Below are 16,172 nucleotides of genomic sequence, written 5' to 3'. Positions count from 1 at the left end.
GACGCTCCATTATACACTCATCAAGAAGTTGAATTACTCACATGCCCACTTCATTATCAAGTAGTTGGGGCATAGGCATGGGCACAAAGGCCTCAGCAGGCTGCACTATGGCTTTAGCCTCAGTAGAGTTTCAGACCCTGCTTTTTTCCCTGAGGAAGGCATACAAGATGTTCAATTAGCCATAGCAGTTGAGGCCAGGGAGGAATAAAATGGGCAAGGGAGCCAAGAGGGTGCTGGCCCAGAGCAAGGTTGGGTGAAGCCACACAGACTCCACCCATTCAAAACTGTCATGTTGGGCCGGGCATGGTGACTTACACCTGTAATCCCAGCACTTTGGGAGGCTGAGGTGGATCACTTGAGGTCAGGAGTTCGAGACCAGCCTGGCCAACATAGTGAAACCCCATCTCTATGAAAAATACAAAAATTAGCCAGGTGTGGTGGCACGTCACTGTAATCCCACTTACTCGGGAGACTGAGGCAGGCGAATCACTTGAGCCCAGGAGACAGAGGTTGCAGTGAGCTGAGATTACACCACTGCATTGCAGCCTGGGCAACAGAGTGAGACTCTGACTCAAAAATCAAAACAACAACAACAACAAAAGAACTGAACTCCCAATCCAACCTTCCCTCCAGAGTACTCTCTGGTCCCTCTGGCCTCTCGAATCATATTTAATGCCCTTCTAGTTCTCACAGTTTAGCCCTAAATTATTTTCATCTACCCTTTCCAATCAATCATAAGCAGGAATGCATGATAGCATTTTGGGGTCAATGAGAAGATTCTAGTCCTTCCCTCTCCCTCAGTTCCTTTCTGATCCAATAGTCTGAAAGTTTGAATATGTATTTTGCTTATCTTAAGGCTTTAAGACAGACCAAAATGAGCATATCTCTCTAGGAGGTCCCTTCTTATTCTGTTCTCAGACGATGACACCTTACAAGAAATAGAGGATTGGGGAAAGAGTTGGATCTGGGGTTGGTGGGAAGAAGGAAGTGGATGGCAAAGCCCAGAGCGAGGGTGGGTAGGAAGTGCGGAGGATGTAATGAAGCTGGGCACACTGGAGGGGCCCCGCCTACCTCATGAGGATCACAAGGGCTGACCCAGAGCTCATGTCTTATGCATCTAAAACCGGAGAGTCAGCCCGGTGCAGAAGCTCAGTGAGGCTGGGCTATGGAGAAACAAGAGATCAGTGGCAGCAACAGGCCTCAGCGCTCATGGTGGAAAAATTAGAGCAGTGCTTAGCCCTGGCACCTGAGGACCATTTTAAAAATGCAGATGCCTAAGCCCTACTTCAAATATTCTAATTCGATTGGCCTAGCATGAGGCCCAAATATCTGTCGTTTGAAAGCCTTCTGGCCGGGCGCGGTGGCTCAAGCCTGTAATCCCAGCACTTTGGGAGGCCGAGACGGGCGGATCACGAGGTCAGGAGATCGAGACCATCCTGGCTAACACAGTGAAACCCTGTCTCTACTAAAAATACAAAAAAAAACTAGCCGGGCGAGGTGGCGGCGCCTGTAGTCCCAGCTACTCGGGAGGCTGAGGCAGGAGAATGGCGTGAGCCCGGGAGGCGGAGCTTGCAGTGAGCTGAGATCTGGCCACTGTACTCCAGCCTGGGTGACAGAGCGAGACTCCGTCTCAAAAAAAAAAAAAAAAAAAAAAAAAAAAAAAAAAAAAAAAAAAAAAGAAAGCCTTCCAGGTAATGCTGATATGTTGTCAGGTACAACATGACTAAGTCAGAGGGAGACATTTGTACTCACAGACTGGGAAGACAGGAGATGCACAGAAAGGGTGCAAGTCAGTTCAGTGTCTGACCCCACAGGGAGGGGACCTGTTTGGATGGCCGGGGATCTGAACAGCCTCTCAGCTCCTGGAGCACTTACCTTTCCTAACCCTGGAGGATGCAGTCTTGGGGGAGAAACAGCAAGTCCTACAAGCAGGGAAATTAGCTCCTCAGCTGTCCCACCACACTGCCCAGGGAAAGCTCAGGCTGTTGGTGCCTTTGCGCAACTTCTGAGCCATTTCCTGGCCTTTGAAATGAGCCCTTTCCATGGGCAGAACAAAGTGAAGACTTAAGGAGAATTTCCAAGTAAAACAGACTCCAAATTTAGCTATTAAGAAACCAGACTCCCAAGGCAGCCATTAGCAAAGCTAAAATTCACTGACTATCCGCACAGAACTTCATTTTGTCTTTTGGGAATTTGGAATGAATTGGGATTAAAAACAAACATTTTTAATAACATCCTCCAAAAACTGGTTCAACAATTAGCAACTTTATTTAATTACAGGGGAAGGAGAGGACAGAGAGAAAGAGGGAGAGAGAGCAAAAAAGAGGGGCATTGATGGCTGGAGGGTTTTTCCTTTTTCCTCTCTTGGAAATAATTCCTGTAACCATTCCAACACCAAATAGAAAGCTTTCTAAAAATATATTTACAGATAAGCCGCCGGCCTCTTCCCCGTGAAGAAGTGAATCAGATCCACGAGGACTGCAAGCACATGGGGCTCCTCGTGGGCAGAGGCAGCATTTTTTCTCAGGTAAGAGAAAGACTGGTCTTTACCTATCGCTCTAGGTAGGAGTCTCTCTGGTTTCCTAATGCTGGTCACAGTTTCTTCACAGCTGTGCCGGGGTACCCAGCCACAAGTCATCTAGGGATGAAGCTCGCGTATGCAAAAAAAAAAAAAAAAAAAAAAAAAGGCGGGGACAGTGCACCCCTCGGGCCACGAGGGGGCGCTGAGTGAAAATGGTTTGGTAGTCGCGGCTCTGTGGTAAAGATAGAGGCAGACACAGGATGGTCAAAGCAGACAATTTACAGTACGGATGATAAGAAACATCACAGTCATGCTATAAATAATTTGTCCCCTGTATAATTAATCCTAGTCCCTGTGAAAGCAATTCTGGCCGTTCTTAGCTCAGCCCTGGGTTCTGACTTGGTGACCCTGCTAAGCCTTAGTGGCCTCTGTGGCCGGGAGCAACCCGACAGCATTGGCAGGCCCGGGTGACGCCTGTCGGAGAGATGGAGGACCACCTGGGCATAGCCCCCAATGCCAAACTCAAAATCAGCCACAGCCGGTGTTCCTCACCCTTAGGCTGGGAGATTCAGGAGTCGAGCCCTCCTCCCTCCCTCCCTTCCTTGAAAAGCCACGCCCAGCTCCACAGTGGGGACCCTGGCTGGCCCTGCACGCACTGCCCGAGGGCTGCTGCTGCCGTGAGTGAAGTGAGCTGCCCTTCAGTCCCTCACAGCAACACGCCCCTCCCCAGGAATGGACTCCAGGGCAGAGGCTTAAGAGAAAAGGTAACACCTGCTGCTCCCTAATTTGTCCTGTCCTTTGTCAACTTTCTTTCCCATTTTAAATATGCTCATCCTTCCCAGTTTCCCTGCTCCATCCCTGCCTCTCACAATTTCAGTGGATACTGAAATACCTACTTCTTGCCTCATACTTCTCAGATAAAATTGAAACTATCAGGCAAAACCTCTATATAAACTCATCGGTCCCCACATTTATTCTTTCCCCCTGTGTTAGTCCCCCCAGCCTGCTGTCACAAAGTGCCATACACTGCGTGGTTTATACATCATAGAAATTCATTCCTCATAGTTCTGGAGGCAGAGAAGTCCAAGATCAAGGTGCCAGCAAGTTCAGTGTCTGGTGAGGGTGCTCTTTCTAGGCAACCATCTTTCGGCTGTGACCTCATATGGCAGAAGGGGCAAGAAAACTCCCTGGGCCTTCATGGGCTGTGCCCTCCTGACCTAATCACTTCCCAAAGGCCCCACTTTGCAAGACCATCACTTTGGGAGTTAGGATTCCAACATAGGAATTCAAGGGGTAGAGGCACAAATGTCCAGATCATAGCACCTCTTCCCTGAAGGTTCCAGAAATGAGACATTTCTCCTGTTCAAATCTAGATCTTCCATCTGTGCACTTGTTTCTCCAAGCTCCCTCCACCTTCACTCAAGGAAACATCCCCATGTTTTCTTGCATCTTCAACTTTTCCCCAACTTCCCCTTTAAACAAAACAGACTTAAAGTTCTCCCGGCCCAAACAACAAAACCAGAATGAGCACTTTTGCTGGGATGTGCTCCGTGACTTTTTTTTCTAGTCCTAGTCATAAATATTTTTCTGTACAAGTCAGATAGCATAATTTAATGATTATGAATCCTAAGACATGCAATTTATAAAGACATGAGATACTTGTGTACTTGCTTAGCTCTTCCTTTGTTATTTGGCAAAATTTGTTATGTGCTAAGCAACAGGTGTTATTCTGGAAACTGAAACTATTAGGTTGGTGTAAAAGTAATTGCAGTTTTTGTGATTTTTTTTAACTGCAAAAACTATAATTACTTTTGCGCCAACCTAATATGATGATAAATAAGATCTGGTCCTTCCTTCATGGAGCTGGTGGGAGAGAAAGTCAAATACATAGAAAATTACAATACAATGTAGTAAGCTCATCTATAAATATTTTTTAAAAGGCATTAAAGGGGGAGAGAGAAGGGACTTTCAGGCCAGGCTTTCTGGCTAGCAAAATCTTAAATAATGAGATAAACAACCAAACTGTGCATGAAACATGGCAGAGTACAAATAACTGATTTTGCACACCACATCGCACCACACAGATGTAGCTGGCACAAAGGCTTGAGGTAGTCAGTGGAGCTGGTATGAAGCAGTTCCTGCTTGTCAAGTACTGTCCTAATACTTTGCATGAGCCTTTATTTACATAGCAATACCTAATGACTCACCAATCTCATGCTTACCACATAGTCAAGCCCAGTCCCTGGCCACTAACAGGAGCCCTCTCAGCCCTCCTAATAACATCTGGCTTAATTATATGATTCCACTTTTACTCCACCACTCTACTAACACTAGGGCTATTAACCAATATACTAACCATATATCAATGGTGACGTGACATTGTCCGAGAAAGTACCTATCAAGGCCACCATACAATACCCGTCCAAAAAAGTCTTCATTACGGAATAGTCTTGTTTATCATCTCAGAGATTTTTCTTCTTCGCTGGTTTCTTCTGGGCATTCTACCACTCAAGCCTCGCCCCCACCCCGCACCTAGGAGAACACTGACCACCAACAGGCATTACTCCCCTAAACCCTCTAGAAGTACCTCTTTTAAATACCTCTGTATTACTTGCATCAGGAGTTACAATTACCTGAGCCCATCACAGCCTAATAGAAAGCAATCGAAAACAAACAATCCAAGCCCTATTCATTACAATCCTACTAGGCATCTACTTCACCCTACTACAAACCTCAGAATATTTTGAAGCACCCTTTACCATTTCCAACGGTATCTACGGTTCAACATTCTTTGTTGCTCTGGGCTTCCACAGACTTCACGTCATTATCGGATCTACATTCCTCATTATCTGACTTATTCGTCAACTATTACATCATTTCACATCAAACACTCATTCAATGTTCCCAACAAGCCTAGTATTTCCTTATTTTAGGTACTATTATTATCCTTATTTTACAGATAAAGGAGAAGACACACAGAGAGGTTAAGTAATGACAGAACCAGGATCCAAACTCAGGCAGTCTGATTTCAGAATCTGTCCTCTGAGGAAGACAAATCTAATGGGACAAGACTGGAGACAGGGGGTCCCTCTGAGAGCCAAGGATGCTGTTTGAACTTCAACTGTGGTAGTAGAGATAGAGGAGACATTCTGAGGATAATCCTGGAAAACGCACAGAATGTGGATATGAAGAGCAAGAGAGAGTCCACTGAGGCAGGAAAATCATGTGAACCTGGGAGGCGGAGGTTGCAGTGAGCCGAGATCGTGCCACTGCACTCCAGCCTGGGCAACAGAGCGAGACTCTGTCTCAAAATAAATAAATAAATAAATAAATAAATAATAATAAAGGGCAGGAGAAGGAAAAAGCTGCCCAGGTAGAGGCAGAAAGCGTGGACAGGTATGAAGAAAGTAACAAGAGTGTGAAGTCATGGAAGAAAGAGACGGGAGAGGTTCGGGAAGTGGGGTGGGGAATTCCAAAGAGTCAAGTGCAGGGAAGGCCACAGAGGATGAGGGCTGGAAGATGCCCAGTGGATTCCACACTTGCAGGTAACTTTAGTAGAGTAGTTGATGCAGCAGAAGTCAGACTGCAGCCAATTGAGATGTGAATGGGGGAAGGGCAAAGTGATAAATAATGGCCAATAAGCACCAACCAGTCTTTTTAATGCTGTGGCTAAAAGCAGGAAGAAAGCATTTGTGAGGTAGCCATAGGGGACAAGGTGGTCAACACAGATTTGTATTTGGTGTGGTCTAGATTGGGGTTATGAGAGCTTTAAGCCTGTTTGTTTACAGGCTAAGGAGAAGTTGAAGGAGTGTTTCCTGTGAAGGTGATGGGAGAATCCAGGGTCAAGGGCATAGGTGGACAATTTGGAGTTGAACAGCAAATACATCTTGTTCTCTGAACCTTCAGGTAAGGTTATAACAATGGATGTAAGAGCAAACAAGTTTATCTTGCCCAGCAGCTTCCATTTTCTGAGAAGTATGAGGCCTGATTGTCTATGAAATAGAGGGAGAGGCGCAGGAGTTGAGTAAGGAAATTGAGAGGAATGTTAAAGGTTTAGATTGAGAAAGGATAGTGAACAAGAAAAGTTGGAGGGACCCACAGAAGTTGGAGACCCTGAATATCTAGCGTATGGCTCAGCCTAGCTGCGTGATTTTTCTCTAACTCTTCTCAGCCATCTAGATTGGAGAAAAGCCATTTAATAAAATCTTTTATTAGAGCTGGGATTGACTGTGTGGGTACAGCAGAAGGGTAGAAATGCAAGCAAAATGAGGAGCAAGTGCGAGCCTACTTCAGTCAATTCTGTGTTCTGAGCTATGTGGAAAGGAAAGAAGAGACCTGAGTGGAGCAATAGACCTGAAGACAATGGGTGAATGAGGATTCTGAAGTTTTCATGAAAAGGAGAGCTGTAGTGTGAATCAGAAATTGAGTTGTTCCTGGTGACGAGGAGACTCATGGCATTGGTCATGAGTGTGAATTGATGCAGAAGGGTGGACATAAAGATTCTGGGAGTTGTGGCAATAAGGACAGTGAGAAGCGAGTTTGCTGGGTTGCACATATGGACATGGAAGTCACCCTGGGCATAAATGGAGTATAGAGAGGGGCCTAAGACTTCAGTGAAGGTGTAGAAGGGCCAGGAGGTAAATGTATGACAAAAAGGAAAAGGAGCAGAGTCAATTGTACAAGAGTTTGTATGGAGACTGGAGGGTGAATGGCCTGGATCCAGCACTGGGGAGGGAGGAGGAGCCAAACCAAGAGGAACATGAGAAACGTCCTAAACACAAGGTTTTGGATTTTTAGTTTAGTGCATTTCCTCGAAGTCATATTTGATTTTCTGATGATTTGTTTTCTTATTTTCCGGTGTCTCCTCAGACATTTCGCATTGCACCCTCAATGTGCATCACTAAACCAGAAGTTGATTTTGCAACAGAAGTATTTCGTTCTGCCTTAACCCAACACATGGAAAGAAGAGCTAAGTAACATTCTCAGAAATAAAACTACAAGTCTCAAGAATTTGCCACTTACGTTCAAGGGTGAATTTGAAGAATTTCAGAACCACTGGTATCCAGAGAACACCTGCAGCTCTCCACAGAAGCTGTAGAAGACATGGTTGACTGCCTAACAACCATATTTGTTAGCAGAGCCCCTATTATCTTGAGAACTCCATTCTTCAGGGAAAAGATCTCCCTAGCTCAGAGAATAAATCCTAATTAGTTTATGTTAGGTATAGTAATTTGATTCCCCTTTGCAGTGATTGGTTTATGCATGAATATGTGATGTATTTTTGTCCAACAAATCTTGAAGAAAAATATTTTGGTGGAGGTGCCTTCAGGGAAAGTTTGCTTCACCTCTCACTCTTCAGCTCAAGAAGAGATGTCTTGTTCTTGCACTGAGAACACCGTATGTCCATAATGAGATTCTTGGCACCATATCAGCTGTCTTGAAGTCATGAGGACAACCCTTTTTGGTGAGGCTGGAAGATTGATGGAAGGAAAGTGCTTAGTGATGTCAATGAGCTACTTACTTAAGCATTCCTGGAGCCACCCTACCTCAGGGCTTCTTGATATATGAGGTAATAAATTCCTTCTACTGTATAAGACTTTTTTATTTTTCACTGTTATGGTCAAAACCATCCTGAGAAATGAGGCAGAAAATACCCTCAAAGAAACAACAGTTTCCCTCTCCTTTAACTCCCTTAAAACATCTGTCAGAGCCTTCTTTTCTTGTCGTTACCTATTACCAACATCCCACTCTGGTCTGAACCCTTATTACTCCTATTGCAATACTCTCAAAGACCATAATTTCCCAAACTCTAGTCATTAGAATACACACTTATATAATTTCTCCACAGAGGCATACCACTTATCTTAGGTATATTTTTCCTTAATTTGACTTTTTTTACTAAGATGTACAGTAAACTTTCTGTAATTACAATAAATGATAAATCATTCCTACTTGTCATAAGTAGAAAGTAACCATAAAAACAGAGTGAACAGAAAACAATGTAATTCAGTTTTAGCAAGATGCAGTTTTTGCAAATGTTCTCAGCCTGAGTCCTATTCTTTCTTTGTTCAAAAGGGAGATTAGGGAGTAGTCAAAATGCCAGGTGAGGTGGCTCATGCCTGTAAATCCCAGAACTTTGGAAGGACGTGGCAGACGGATCACTTGAGGTCAGGAGTTCAAGACCAGCCTGGCCAACATGGTGAAACCCTGTCTCTACTAAAAATACAAAAATTAGCCAGGTGTGATGGCGCATGCCTGTAATCCCAGCTACTCGAGAGGTTTGAGTTTGAGTTTTATTGTTTCCTTTTCATATTTTACTAAATTCCTAAATTGTGTTTTCAGTGTTCTTCCCTTTTCCTTTACCTTAAAGGAAAGGGAATGTTGGAAGTAGAGGGCTCTGAAGAAGAACAGGAAAATAAGTATTGACCTTTCTTGTTCAGTGTCCCTGACTGTAATTTTCACTGGTAAAGAGGAGAAGAACATTCCAGGCAGGGTGAACTACAGAAGCAAAGAACTAAGGTGCATGACATGGAAAGAATGGTGGAAATAAAGCTCAAAAAGCTTGTTTGGGGACAAGGAGGCGGTGGTTACGGTGAGTGGAGATCGTGCCATTGCACTCCAGCCTGGGTCCGTTTCAAAAAAAAGAGAGAGAGAGTATTTGAAATATGTTAAAAATATACTGGCAAACTGAGAACTTCTCCTAAATACAAACAGAATAGGGCATGGAGACCTGAAGGGAAATCACTTTCTCAGCATGTGATTGAATGCATATCAAAAGTCGTGTTTCTGTTTGAAGCTAATTGTCCTCATTTTCTAACCCCTCCCCACCACCAGGTGTCTGTTCTGCTGATGCATCCTACACCTCACTGCCAGATTTGTTCCATCAGGCATTAACTGAAACATAGCATTCCCTGGCATAAAACCTTCCGGCAACTTGCCATTAACCCCAGATGAGGTCAAAACCCTTTAACAAGGAGCCCGATGCTGTCTAGTACCCAATATCCAAATAGAGTGAACACTTTAGAAATGTTCTGTTTGGGCACAGTAGAAAGATCATTGGAATAAGAGTCAAATGACCTGAATTCTAAATCCAATTCTTCTCCTTATTTGCTATAATTGACTTTGGGCAAGCCTTTTAACTTCTTTTTAACCTCAGTTTGTTCCCAAGAGTGTAAATATTTGCCCTTCCTACCTTCCAGAGTTTCCTTGGGAATAAAGTGACCCTGTGGATGTAAAAGTGCTTTGCAAACCAATGACCTAGACAAATAGAAATTTCTTCCTTTCAAGCCACATTTCTCCTCTTTCACTACAAAATCTTTCTCAAGAGCAGTTTTTGTGCCTTACTTATACATCTTTGCCTCCTACCCAAGCCCCAACCACTACGATTTCATTCCTATTTCTCATTCCTTGGAAATGCCTTTTCAGAAGGCACCTAGTAACATCTTTAAAACCGAAACTTAATGTTTCCTTTAAATGGTCTTTCTGAACAATTGCCACTTCCTTCATTAGCTTCTGCAGTGTGGTCCTTCTATCTCAGATGGTTTTCTCAGCCTCTTTTCTGGCAACTCCTCAACTACAAGGTTCTGTCCTGAGCTGTCTACTCTTCCATGCTATATTCTCTCCCTACAGGCAACCTTATCCACTTCTGAAATTTCACCTACCTTGGCTATGCTGAAGACTTCCAAATATTTATCTTTAGTCCCCCAACCCTTTTCCTGAGTTCTAACCCCAACATTTAGCTCTCTGGACTCTGTCATTTAGATGTCACAGGAACACTTCTAATTCAACAGATTTAACACAAACTCTACTAAATATCTCCTCCAAGAATCCCTTCTTTATTAATGGTACCCTTTTAATCTCAGGCTCACAATGATTTAGACAATGATTTAGATCATTTTTTCCCCTAAGTAATCTTTCTGCCCTTTATATGACTAAGTCTCATGAATACCTTCTCTGACATAATTTTGTCCAGTATGACCCATTTATACCAAAACTGCCTTAATTTGGACAATCAGCTCCCTAAACTGTTTAAACTGCCTTCTAACTGGTGTCCTGGACTCCTTCCCAATCCATCCTCTACATTGATACCAAAGTAATTTGCTTAATAAATAAATATGACCATGTCTCTTGTCTCTGGAAGCATTTGGGGTTTCCTATTGCCCAGGGAACAAAGTCCAAACTCCAACTATCATGGCATTCCAGACCTTCACAATTTGTCTCCAAACGAGCTTTTTGAGCTTTATTTCCACCATTCTTTCCATGTCATGTACCTTAGTTCTTTGCTTCTATAGTTCACACTGCCTGGAATGTTCTCCTCTTTGCCAGTGAAAATTACAGGGTCAGGGAGATTGAACAAGAAAATCAACACCTACTTTCCAGTTCTTCTTCAGAGCCCTCTACTTCCAACATTCCTTTTCCTCTAAGATAAGGAAAAGGGAAGAACACTGAAAACACAATTGAGGAATGTAGCAAAATATGAAGAGGAAACAATAAAACTCAAACTGAAAACCAATAACAACAACAACAAATGTCTCCGGCCAAGATCCCTGCTACTGCCAGGACATCCTCTCCAGGAAGTAGGAAGCTGAGAGATTTAGTCATTCAGGTGAATTCATACAACATATTCCTTGTGGTTCCCTGGGTCTTACAGAATCTTTTATATACCTAACTATATCCTGCTAGTTTCCCACGTCCAAGGGACATATTAATGTCAAAGTCAGAAATGAAATTCCAAAAGGTAGCCAGGTCCTGAGTCTCATTTCTTGACTACGAAGGCTACACGGCTGTACCCCAGTTCCTGCTCATCAGGATAAACTGCAACTGTTTCTTGAAGAGCAGTTGGGGATTAAAGATGAGAAAGTCATCAGAAGCATGGGAGTAGGAAGGGCAAAAATTGTGGCCATAGAATGCATATGGCTGTTCATTTCTTTCACTGGCTTATAAGCATGATGGATTACCTCCCTCTTTCCATTTGGAGTCGTGGGCAGAGGTTTAGCACCCCCATTTTTCTCCCTTCCTTTTTCTGCTCTCCCCACAGGCAGTGGGATGTAAGCCAGCTTACATAAGGCAAGGAGTCCACATTCTTGCCAAGATTTTTAAAAACTTTTTTTCTTGTTAAGATTGTCTAAAGTGAAGATAATGAACACTCAGCTCAAGTAAACTTTTTTCACACAAGGAACATATTGACAGTCAATCATGTGATTAGAATATGCATTAAAATGTGGGCAACTGTTTAAAAACACTTCAGATGCCAATCTACTCAGGAGGGAGTAAATTTTTTTTAACCTTTTTTTGGAGACAGTCTCATTTTGTCGCCCAGGCTGGATTGCAGTGGCGTGATCTCGGTTCACTGCAATCCCTGGGTTCCAGCAATTCTTCCATCTCAGCCTCCTAAGTAGCTGGGATTACAGGCACATGCCACCACACTTGGCTAATTTTTGTATCTTTTTAGTAGAGACGGTGTTTCACCATGTTGGCCAAGCTGGTCTTGAATTTCTGACCTCAGGTGATCTTCCTGCCTTGGCCTCCCAAAGTACCGGGATTACAGACATGAGCTGCTGCACCCAGCTGGGAGTAATTTTTTTAAAAGCCCATCATATCAAGCTTTGTTTATAACATTAGTAATAATAATTATTGTAAAATAACACCTATAAATTAGTAATACTCCTATAAATTAGTAATAGTAATTTAATAAATTTAATAAATTAGTAATGCTAATTAACACCTATATTACTAATTATAATAATAATACAACACTACTTATTGTAAAATGACACCTATAAATTAGTAATATTTTATTATTATAAAATACAGTCCTATTTGTATTGTAACACTCCAACTTGTATGTTGGTGTAACTTTTAACTTTCTAGTAATTCAAGCTAATTTCAAATGGGAGGACTTAATTCTTCTTTCACCTTTAAGTTTCACTTAAGTCTCACCTTTCCTGCAAGGAACAACAAAAGAACAATAGAAAACATGGCAGCATTTGCTACTTCCTCATCACAGTGTTTAAATCCGAGCATCATAGTCATCATTCAGAAGTGGTGTTGAAGACTGCTAGGCCCGGCACCAGTTTTTTGCTCTCAGTTAATTAAAGCTGAATGCTCACTTCCAACTGAGGCACAATTGGTAAAAATGGCACAACTTTGCCCATGGAAAAGGTGATGGCAAAATACACACCCCAAAGTATCTCAACAGAAGCCAAAGGATCACTGAACTTAAAAAGAGTAAAGTCACAGAAACAAAAGCTTTATTATATGAATCCCTTTTGGTTCAATGAAAATAAAGGAGATAAACCTAGGTCTGATGGGTGTCAGATGTAGGGAGTGTTTAGTAGATCTGAAGACACTGTGAGATGAACTCATGGTGGAAAACACTCATAGAAGAGAGCCCAAAAACACAATTTAATCAAGAACAGGGTTCAAAGGGTCACTGCAGACAGCAGCTAGTGAAAAAACAAAATTTTAGATTGGAGGGACAACATGATGCAGTGGAAGGAGCCCACATAAAGTCTCCATTGGATTTGTTTTGGGTAAATTAATCCTTCTGAGCTGAAACTTCTTTGTATCCAAAAAGATGATCATATGGATCCCCTTGAACTCTTGTGAAGATTTAAAGAATACACTGGCAGCTTCTCCAATAATATTAACTTTCTCCTTAGGATTCCCTGCCGTTTCACCCAGAAACCCCTTTAGTTGGTGCTTGGCTGTCATCATCTTGAGCCAATGTTTATTTCTGTGCATATGTTTTATTTCCTTAACTGAATTCTAACTACTGGCAGGGTGACCTTCTCTTATCCTCTTACACTTAGTGCCTAACACAGTGCTCCTCAGAGAAAGGGAAAAAGTAACTCCTAATGGGAAATAGATTCTCAGAAATACATGCTGAGATGACTTTTTCATTGAGTGAACATCGCAGAGTGTACTTACATTAATCTACATGGTAGAGCCTACCACACAGCTAGGCCTTGTGGTATAGGGCTATTGCTCCCAGGCTGCAAACCTGTATAGTAGGTCACTGTACTGAATACTGTATGTAAGAGTTAAAGAAAGAGGAAAGAAACATGAAACATGGCTCAACAGCCAAGGCATGCTTATTTTAGAGAAATAAACCTGAGAGGGGCTTCTGTCTGATTTTGGTCAGGAGTATTCTCTCTTACAGACTAAGAGTATATATTGGTTTTAGGGTGAGGGGCCTTTTCACAAGCTTGGAATGTTTCTGTGTTGGGGAGAAGTTTTATGGTGGGGTTGAAATGTCTCTGGGCAGAGGGGAGGTTATCTTGGGGCTGACATCTTTCCAGCCAGAGGGAGGTTATCTCGGGGCTGGCATCTTCCTGACCAAAAGGGGTTATCTCACATCTGGCATGTCTCTGGTTGGGGAGGGGTCTGAAATATTTCTGGTCAGAGATGTTATTTGTGGTTTATGGTCATGCTAACCTTAGCCATTAGGCTGATGCCCTTTGGATTTAGGTGGTTTTCGATTAATGGTGGTGCTTGTCCAAGATGGTGATGTTCCCGTTATGTTACTGTAGGCAGTTGTAACACACAGCAAGTATTTGTATATTTAAACATATCTAAATATAGAAGACATACAGTCAAACTACAGCATAAAAAATAATTGTACACCTGTTTAGGGCACTTACCATGAATAGAGCTTGCAGGACTAGAAGTTGCTCTGGGTGAGTCAGTGAGTACATGGTGAGTGAACATGAAGGCCTAGGACATTCCTGTACACCACTGTAGACTTTATAAACACTGTACCCTCAGGGAACACAAACTTTTTTAAAGTTTTCTTTCTTCGATAATAAATTAACCTTAGTTTACTGTTATGGTGTTTTTACTTTATAAACTTACCTTTTGTTAACTTTTTGGCTCTTTTGTAATAACACTGCTTAAAACACAAACACATTGCACAGCTTTACAGAAATATTTTCTTTGTTTATATCTTTATTCTGTAAACTTTTACTGTTTTTAATTTTTTTAAGTTATTTATTAAAAACTAAGATAAACACAGTAGGCTAGGCTACCCAAGGTCAGGTTCATCAGTTTCACTGTCTTCCGCCTCCACATCTTGTCCCATTGGAATATCTTCAAGGGCAATAACAGGCATGGTGTTGTCATCCATGATAACAATGCCTTCTTCTGGATAACCCCTGAAGGACCTGCCTGTGGCTGTTTTACAGTTTTAACTTTTTTCTAATAACAAAAGGAATATACTCTAAAATAATGATTTAAAGTATACATGAACCAGTAACATGGTCATTTATTATCATTATCAAGTATTATGTACTGTACATAATTGTACGTGTTAAACTTTTGTCAACAAAAATAGTCAAACTGTAAAATATTTGAAGAGATTTATTCTGAGCCAAATAGGAGTGACCAATGACCCATGACACAGCCCTCAGGAGACCCCAAGAACACATGCCTAAGGTGGTCATGTTACCAGACAGGGGTCCCAATCCATACCCCAAGAGAGGGTTCTTGGACCTCACACAAGAAAGAATTCAGGGTGAATCCATAAAGTGAAAGTAAGTTTATTAAGAAAGTAAAGGGGCTGGGCATGGTGGTTCACGCCAGTAATCCCAACACTTTGGGAGGCCGAGGCGGGCAGATTGCCTGAGCTCAGGGATTCAAGACCAGCCTGGCCAACATGGTGAAATCCAGTCGCTACTAAAACACACAAAAAATTAGCTGGGCACGGCAGTCTGTGCCTGCAGTTCCAGCTACTCATGAGGCTGAGGCAGGAGAATTGCTTGAACTAAGGAGGCAGAGGTTGCAGTGAGCCGAGATTGCCCCACTGCACTCCAGCCTGGGTGACAGAGCGAAAAAAAAAAAAGAAAAAGAAAAAAGAAAATAAAAAAACAAAAGAAGGCTACTCCATAGTCAGAGCAACAGCATGGGCTGCTCAACTGAGTACACTTATGGTTATTTCTTGATAATTTTCTATGTGTATACTTATGGTTTAGCATGATCATATGCTAAACAAGGGGTGGATTATTCATGAGTTTTCAGGGAAAGGGGTGGGTAATTCCTGGAACTGAGGGTTCTTCCTTTTTGTAGACCATATAATGTAACTTCCTGATGTTGCCATGGCATTTGTGAACTGTCATGGCATTGGTGGGAGTGTCTTTTAGCATGCTAATTCATTATTAATTAGCATGTAATGAGCAGTCAGGATGATCAGAGGTCACTTTGGTCACCATCTTGGTTTTAGTGGTTTTTGGCAGGCTTCTGTACCACAACCTATTTTATCAGCAAGGTCTTTGTGCCCTTTCTTGTGCTGACCTCCTATCACATCCTGTGACTAAGAATGCCTAACCTTCTGGGAATGCAGTCCAAGAAGTCTCAGCCTTATATTACCCAGCCCTTATTCAAGATGGAGTTGCTCTGGTTCAAACACGTCCGACAGTTGGACTACAACTAGGTTTTACACATTTTAGGGAGACATAAGATATCATTCAATATAAGTAAGATGTACATTGGTTCAGTCTAGAAAGGTGGGACAACTGGAAGTGGGGGCTTCCAGATTACAGTCAGATTCAAAGATTTTCTGATTGGCAATTTATTGAAAGAGTTTATCTAAAGACCTAGAGTCAATAGAAAGAAAATGTGTGGGTTAAGAAAAGGGATTGTGGAGACCAAGGTTCTT

General features: G+C 42.4%; 1 protein-coding gene across 4 annotated transcripts in view; it reads left to right on the top strand.

Annotated features, from left to right (window-relative positions):
* AGXT2 (alanine--glyoxylate aminotransferase 2) overlaps window positions 1-8,112 on the top strand; it is a 45,727-nt gene extending 37,615 nt beyond the window's left edge. For 3 of the 4 annotated variants that reach the window (XM_010384090.1, XM_030927638.1, XM_030927637.1), the window contains 2 exons: window positions 2,429-2,527; window positions 7,391-7,531. In XM_010384090.1, the coding sequence (XP_010382392.1) occupies window positions 2,429-2,527; window positions 7,391-7,498 (207 nt within the window). In that variant the 3' untranslated portion in view covers window positions 7,499-7,531. Of the gene's footprint in view, window positions 1-2,428; window positions 2,528-7,390 lie in introns of all 4 variants that reach the window. The other variant, XM_010384089.2, reaches the window with a different exon arrangement.
* Window positions 8,113-16,172: the final 8,060 nt, after the last annotated feature.

Source organism: Rhinopithecus roxellana, chromosome 3 (genome assembly GCF_007565055.1).
Source record: "Rhinopithecus roxellana isolate Shanxi Qingling chromosome 3, ASM756505v1, whole genome shotgun sequence".
NCBI classification, from domain to species: domain Eukaryota; kingdom Metazoa; phylum Chordata; class Mammalia; order Primates; family Cercopithecidae; genus Rhinopithecus; species Rhinopithecus roxellana.
This window is presented reverse-complemented; position numbering and strand designations above follow the sequence as displayed.